At 41.4% G+C, this 7,871-nt stretch overlaps 1 protein-coding gene across 1 annotated transcript; it reads left to right on the top strand.

Annotated features, from left to right (window-relative positions):
- The first annotated feature begins 270 nt into the window (after positions 1-270).
- Positions 271-5,546, top strand: LOC130404848 (NLR family CARD domain-containing protein 3-like). Its single transcript, XM_056609786.1, has 7 exons — positions 271-520; positions 637-2,434; positions 2,875-3,048; positions 3,886-4,059; positions 4,318-4,364; positions 4,921-5,000; positions 5,052-5,546. Exons 1-7 carry the CDS (start codon positions 271-273, stop codon positions 5,475-5,477), a joined length of 2,949 nt encoding a protein of 982 aa, XP_056465761.1. The 3' UTR covers positions 5,478-5,546.
- Positions 5,547-7,871: the final 2,325 nt, after the last annotated feature.

Genomic DNA, 7,871 nt, shown 5'->3' with positions numbered 1-7,871 from the left:
TAGTGATGGTCATGCTCTTTGTGTGTTTGTGTTTGTCCTCTGCAGCCCACAGGGGTGGTCGGAGGTTACCGGTGGTCTGTCTGTACAGCAGCAGCTCACAGAGTTGAAGGTGTGTAAATTTACAACCCTGAGTTCAGTTATGAATGACATGTGAACAACATCTATCCTGGAGCTAACAGTCTCCAGGCTTCCCTCTTCAGACCAGCAGGATGTGATTCCAGGACAGACGGTTCTGATGTCCTAAGTTAGTTCAGGGTAAAGTTCTCATTGATGTTTGTTCTGTTCCAGAGGATCAAGGAGAACGCACACACTTTTCTAGACAAGGAGGTGGAGAAGCTCTGGAGGGTTCTCTTCCCTGATCACCCACAATGCTCAAAGAGCCAGAGGGAGGAGGAGGAAGAGGTGGTGAATGGTGAGGAAGAACAGCATAGGAGGCGCGCCAGAGAGGGAGTGGAAGACATCACACTGCACTGCATGAAGCAGTTGAAGCAGGAGAAGCTGGCTGACGCACTGTGGAGCAGTAAGATACTAGAAAAAAATGCTCTTATTTTGTAACATTGTAGCAAGATACTCTTGTTTGTTAAAAGAGCAGTACAATTTTCAGACTTTGATTCTTCTGTTGTTTTTTTAATTTAGAAATAGTTTCTGCTGAGTGCCAACTTAGAATCAAGTCTCATCTGAAGAAGAAGACCCAGTGTGTGTTTGAGGGAATCGCTAAAGCAGGAGAGTCAAGACCTCTGAATGAGATCTACACAGAGCTCTGCATCACAGAGGGAGGCATTAGAGCGGTCAACAAGGAGCATGAGGTCAGAATGATTGAAACAGCTTCCAGGAAACCAGCAAAGGAGGAAACGCCCATTAAATGTGAAGACATCTTTAAACCTTTAGCTGGAAAGGATCAACCAATCAGGACAATAATGACAACTGGAGTGGCAGGCATTGGTAAAACCCTCCTATCACACAAGTTCACTCTGGACTGGGCTGAAGGCAAAACCAACCACGACATAGACTTCACATTTCCATTCAGTTTCAGAGAGCTGAATTTACTGAAAGATAAAAAGTTTAGCTTTGTGGAACTTCTTCATCACTTCTTTAATGAAACCAAAATAGCAAGAATCACCAGATACGGCTTGTTCCATGTTGTCTTCATCTTGGATGGTCTGGATGAGTGTCGACTTCCTCTAGACTTCAAGATGAACTCGATCTGGACTGATGTCACAAAGTCCACCTCGGTGGATGTGCTTCTGACAAACCTCATCAACGGCAATCTGCTTCCTTCCGCTCAAATCTGGATAACCACACGCCCTGCGGCAACCAATCAGATCCCTGCTGAGTGTGTTGACATGGTGACAGAGGTGAGAGGGTTCACCGACCCACAGAAGGAGGAGTATTTCAGGAGGATATTCAGAGAAGAGAAGCTGGCCAGCAAAATCATCTCCCACGTCAAGACATCACGAAGCCTCTACATCATGTGTCACATCCCACTATTTTGTTGGATCACTGCTAAAGTTCTGGAGGACTTCTTCAAAACAGCCCAGACAGGAGAAGTGGTGCCCAAGAACGTGACTCATATGTTCATCCACTTCCTGAGGTCTCAGTCCCTACAGGGGAACAAGAAAATTTATGGGAGAGCTGATACAGATTCACACTGTAGTTCAGAGTGCAGGAAGATCATTGTTTCTCTTGGAAAACTGTCTTTTAACCAGCTGGAGAAAGGCAACCTGATCTTCTACGAGGCAGACCTGGCAGAGTGTGGCATCGATATCAGAGCAGCCTCAGAGTACACAGGAGTGTTCACCCAGATCTTTAAAGAGGAGTGTGGGCTGTACCAGAACAAGGTGTTCTGCTTTATTCATCTGAGCATCCAGGAGTTTCTGGCGGCCCTTTATGTCTTCCTGACCTTCATCGAGACAGGTGTTAATCTGCTCTCAAAAGAACCACTAACCTGGTGGTCTTATTTCTTTGGAAATAAGTCTGATCTCCTCTACCAGAGTGCTGTGGACAAGGCCTTACAGAGTGAGAACGGACACCTGGACTTGTTCCTCCGCTTCCTCATGGGCTTCTCTCTGGAGACCAATCAGAATCTCATACGTAGTCTGCTTGGACAGACAGGAAGTAACTCCTGGACCAATCAGGGAACAGTGAAATACATCAAGAAGAAAATAAGTGGAGATCTCTCTCCAGAGCGAAGCATCAATCTGTTCCACTGTCTGAATGAGCTGAACGACCGTTCTCTGGTGGAGGAGATCCAACAGTACCTGACATCAGGAAGACTCTCCAGAGAATCTCTCTCCCCTGCTCAGTGGTCAGCTCTGGTCTTCATCTTACTGTCATCAGGCGAGGAGCTAGACGTGTTTGACCTGAAGAAATACTCTGCTTCAGAGGAGGGTCTTCTGAGGCTGCTGCCAGTGGTCAAAGCCTCCAAAACATCTCTGTAGGTTCACTAAGAACATGTATTATAATCCACAACAAGATTTACATAATACTAGAATGTAAACACGATAATAACATCCAAACATTTATGTAGGTTCACTAATAACATGGATTACAAAACACAAAACACAATATACATAATACTACAATCTAAATGTTAATATACACAACATCTTTGTGGGCGTACTTATAACCTGTAATACAATAGCTACAACACAAATAATGCTAGAATAAAAACTAATAATAATAAACAAAACATATCTGTAGTTGCACACGTAACAAATATACACACTAAAGAAATATAAGTATAAAGAGCCATAGTAATATGCTGCAAATGTTTTTGAATTGTTTTATGAAAGCTTAACTGACGTCACTTAAATGAAGTTGGTTGATATCAGTTCTGAGGAATAACAAGTTCCTGTCTGGTTATTTTGTTTGAAGGCTGAGTGGCTGTCATCTATCGGAGAGATGCTGTGAAGCTCTGGCCACAGTTCTCAGATCCAACTCCTCTTGTCTGAGAGAGCTGGAACTGAGTAACAATGATCTGCAGGATTCAGGGGTAAAGCTGCTCTCTGCTGGACTGGGGAGTCTAAACTGTAGACTGGAAACTCTGAGGTCTGTTTTACTGAATGTTTTCACTCAAACAGCTTAATTTATATAAATTAATATTTCATAGGAATAATGTGACAAACTTTTTGTTGTTGACTTAATAATTACAGTATTCAATGTCTTAATGATGGTATCAGTAGGGTGTGAATTATGGTGGACCATGTTTAACCATGTCCATGGTGGAGGACTCCATGATTTACAAACATTACCCACTACACTATCTGTATCTGCTATTTGTTGTGTAAATATTGGTGCATCTATAATATTGTACATGAAAACCATATACATGTAGAACTAGTAATTTGTAAGAAGACACAGCTGACGGCTGTTAATAAATAATGATAAATAATGAGTTTTAAGATCATCTGAATCTCTGATAGCCAGTGCCCCTCAAACTGTATCTTTGCTCAAACTCCTGCATACTTGTGTTGCGCTCTCAGCATCCCTCCATTATTAACCAGAGGACCTTCTCTGGTCCATGCGTCAGTACGTTCCCTGGTTTCATTACACTTAAGTATACATCGTCTGGACTTTGCTATTCCTATAGTTTGCCCCCTGGGTATTATGTGTGTTTATTACACAGCATACATTTACATTTTTCTACTATTCAGAAATTGTTTGCGAACGGTGCTGATGTCCAATACGTTTGAATGGGCTGTTCCCCTGTTGACAAAACACTTCCTGGGTTTACTGCTTTATCTTAAGTTAAGTTGGTGTGTGTGTGTGTGTGTGTGTGCGCGTGTGTGTGTGTGTGTGTGTGTGTGTGTGTGTGTGTGTGTGTGTGTGTGTGTGTGTGTGTGTGTGTGTGTGTGTGTGTGTGTGTGTGTGTGTGTGCGCGTGTAGGTTGTCTGGCTGCCTGGTCACAAAGGAAGGCTGTGCTTCCCTTGCCTCAGCTCTGAGCTCCAACCCCTCCCATCTGAGAGAGCTGGACCTGAGCTACAATCACCCAGGAGACTCAGGAGCTGCGCTGCTCTCTGCTGGACTGGAGGATCCACACTGGAGACTGGACACTCTCAGGTATGGAGAGTACAGCTCACAACTCAGGGAAAATGTTAATATTTCAGTTTTTGTTTGCATGTTTGCCAACATGCTGCTCTCTCTTTTTTAACATGTGAATAATGTTTCCCTGTCCAAAGACAACATGCTGCTCTCTCTTTGTTAACATGTGAATAATGTTTCCCTGTCTAAAGACAACATGCTGCTCTCTCTTTGTTAACATGTAAATAGTGTTTCCCTGTTTAAAGACAACATGCTGTTCTCTCTTTGTCTCCCCAGTGTGGAGCGCGGTGGAGAGTGGAGGATGAAACCAGCTCTAAAGAAGTGTAAGTGTCACAGAGTTAGGATTTCTGCTTTTCATATATTAAGAATAGTACTAATAGTAATAACAATAATAGGGTTAGGGCATGGTTGTTAGGGTCACAACCATGAACGTTTTTTTTGTTGTTTGTTTGAATAGGTAATAGTATGACTCTCTTGTGCCTTGTGTTCATATTAGCTAATAGGAGGGACATTCAAGTTTTTCAAGGGGTGAAATAAAGAAGATAATCGTTGTATACTCAATTATCTTTTCCCAGAGTTATTTACCAGAGAGGCCAATTCGCAAGTTTCTCTTTAAGTCCAACAATTCGACCCCATTAGCAGAATTATCTATATATATATTTGTTTTAACATGAACACATAACCGCTTGAAACAAATGTTGTGAATAAATTGTGAGGTTCTCATTTAATATTATCCTTACTTATATGAGTATTATTATTTGAAGTGGTAGTAGTAGTGTAGATATTACCTTCATTTAACTATTGTGAAATTATTATTTATTTAGTGATCAATTTAAATGTATCGTTTCAGCCCCAAATCATGTATTGTTCTCCCCTCAGATGCCTGTGAACTCACACTGAACCCAAACACAGCCCACAGACGACTCTCGCTGACTGAGGACAACAGAAAGGTGACGCGGGTTGAAGAGAAGCAGTCATATCAACATTACCCAGAGAGATTTGAATCCCAGTACCAGGTGTTGGGTATAGAGGGTCTGACTGGCGGCCGCTGTTACTGGGAGGTAGAGAGGAAAGGGGGTGTTTCTATAGGAGTGACATACAGAGGAATCCCAAGGATAGGAGTGGGTCTTGACAGCTGGCTTGGAGGGAACAATAAGTCCTGGGTTCTTGATTGTGATGATTATGGTTACTCTGCATGGCACAATAATACATGTAAAGACAAACGTCTCCCCTCCGCTGGCTCTAACAGAGTAGGAGTGTATCTTGACTGGCCTGCTGGCACACTGTCCTTCTACAGAGTGTCCCCAGGTGGAGGAGGGTCCTCAGACACACTGACACACATCCACACCTTCCAGTGCACCTTCACCCAGGAGGACCTCCTCCCTGGGTTTGGACTTTTGAGATCTGGTTCCTCAGTGTCTCTGTGTCAGTTTTAGGCACACACACACACACACACACACACACACACACACACACACACACACACACACACACACACACACACACACACACACACACACACACACACACACACACACACACACACACACACACACACACACACACACACACACACACACACACACAGACAGTAAACAGTATCCATATATATAATCTGTATGACATCTATAACTCCATAGGAATTTCTTATCCTCAATATCATATCTTTGGCTTCCTCTATAGTTATAAAAATCACTACGTATTGAGCCTCCTCTGTAGTTTTAAATATTAATTGTTCAGATGAGGAGCGTTAGATGATAAAAGCTACATTAAAAAGGTGTTTTCAGTGATGCTCAATTAATTCAGTTATCAGTAATTATTACATTTGTATCTTTATTGATCGCTCTATTGATCAATTCTGCAGTATTTCTGTATCAAATACTTGTGATTATTCTTGTACAAACACAGAAATGTCACGATATACTATGTTTTTGTTGATTTAAACAGTCCTTAACTTGACTGGAACAAACAGGGCATGATCGGTATAGATAATGTATTCAATATGTTTTTTAAAAGAGTAATTTACTCTTCAACCTACAAAACAAACTTTTTCATGAATAATGTTTGTAGGGAATGTGATTAATCTCATCGATTGAACTTGACACGGCTCCTTTCTGGTTGTAGTTTTTTGAACAGAAATCAAATGAAGTTGGTGCTATAACCGAGTATTGCCACTAGATGGTAGTGTTTCTAATTTATCTACAAAATTATGAATTCTGATTCACCTGTCGCTAAGTCACGCCCCCAGTCGTTACCATGACGAACTTGGACAAACAAACCAGACTAGACAACAAAAAGATATGGAAAAATGTCAGCTGACAGTATATCAAAGCAGGTTTTGGAGGAGTTTTGGGCAAAAAATTATTTAATTTCTTCCAGAAGCAATCGAAAGGGACTACAGTACGCTATGAAGGGGTGTATTCAACACTTTAAAATGCATACAGAAGGTGAAAAGCATATATTCAGTTGGTATTCTGGCCTGCCACACAGTCACACAACATTACACACTTTTTTCTTGTCCCGTTGTGGCTTGGGAAAAGGGGTGAAATATACCCCATTCTGCAGCCTCTCGGGATACCGACTGTTATTTTTTTTACACAAACAGCATAATCCACCTTTTAAATTGTTACATTATGCCTCCTCCCTGTTGTTGAGTTGTCCGAGCTGATGTCCGAGTATAGTTGAGGCTGGAATTTCATTGGTTCATCTGCATTCTAAGGTCAATGTGAACAATTTTGAAATGGAAACTATCGATTGTTAAACTATCGTTAACTATGCATTGATCAAGATGGGTAGAAAATAAATGAAACAATGAAAATATTCAAATCTATAACATTAAAGAAACATAAAATGTGTATTCTGTGCTTCTTTACTGGTCAGATAAGAAGTCCTCTGCATGGAGGGTATATTTACAGGTGTCTCTGTGACTGAACACAGCAATGTGTGAGTATGAATCCAAGAAGGAGACATGCACTAACGCTTGTCTCCTTAAAATAAAAAATCTTATAACAATAAAACCAAGAATAAACAATATGAAACTCCTCCCCTTGGCAAAGATACACCTGGACATGACAAAACTATAAACATGTGTTATAGCAAGGAGTCTAGAATCTGAACTACCAAAACTTATTCCCTTGTTCAGACCCACGACAATATAAGACAGACTCACACATCCGGACACAGAACTGAAGATTAGATGCAGAAAAGCTTCTGGCTTTGTTAACAATAGTTCCTTATCAATATCCTTATATGTCTGTTAAACCAATCCAGAAGAATATAAATGGAGATAAGTAAATTTCTTCAGGGGGAGGTGTTAGACCAGGCTGCCCTCTGTCCTCCATCCTGTTCTCTTGGAGGATTGAACCACTCGGTCAGATGGAGAAACAGAACGGACACGTTAAAAAAATAATGAACATGAAGTCACCTTTTAACAGAAGACATTTTGATCTTCATCACCGGCCCCTCAGCCCCCCTTGCTGCATTAATGACATCATTCAACGCTATGGTTCATTTTAGGTTCCCCAAATAAATGTACTGAAACTGTACATGTGACGGCTGTAACTACAGCCGTCACATGACTTGAAGGAGCGATATATCACGCTTGCTTGATGGAAGAGTTAACGCTTGTTACGTCCTCGAGTGGCATCTCAAAGACATGCATGTATCTAAACGTCTGTTGAGTGACTTTCTGATGAGGTAACATGAAGGTGATCAGCCTATAGCCCGCTGATCAAATCCTTTGCAATGCAGTATTATGAATGTTATGAACTGGGTGTTGGTGGCAAAATCGTTGTGATCTATGGGAAGAATTACCGCTTATCACCAAAGGT

The sequence above is a fragment of the Gadus chalcogrammus genome, chromosome 15 (assembly GCF_026213295.1).
Source record: "Gadus chalcogrammus isolate NIFS_2021 chromosome 15, NIFS_Gcha_1.0, whole genome shotgun sequence".
In the NCBI taxonomy this organism is placed as follows: domain Eukaryota; kingdom Metazoa; phylum Chordata; class Actinopteri; order Gadiformes; family Gadidae; genus Gadus; species Gadus chalcogrammus.
The sequence above is the reverse complement of the archived record's forward strand: the minus strand, read 5'-3'. Positions and strand labels throughout refer to the sequence as shown.

Coding starts and splice junctions, on each gene's coding strand:
- LOC130404848 (XM_056609786.1), top strand. CDS start 271: ATGTTTGTTCTGTTCCAGAGGATCAAGGAGAACGCACACACTTTTCTA. Junction 3,049..3,885: donor TGTAGACTGGAAACTCTGAG/GTCTGTTTTACT, acceptor GTGCGCGTGTAG/GTTGTCTGGCTGCCTGGTCA. Junction 5,001..5,051: donor ACAACAGAAAGGTGACGCGG/GTTGAAGAGAAG, acceptor TTTGAATCCCAG/TACCAGGTGTTGGGTATAGA.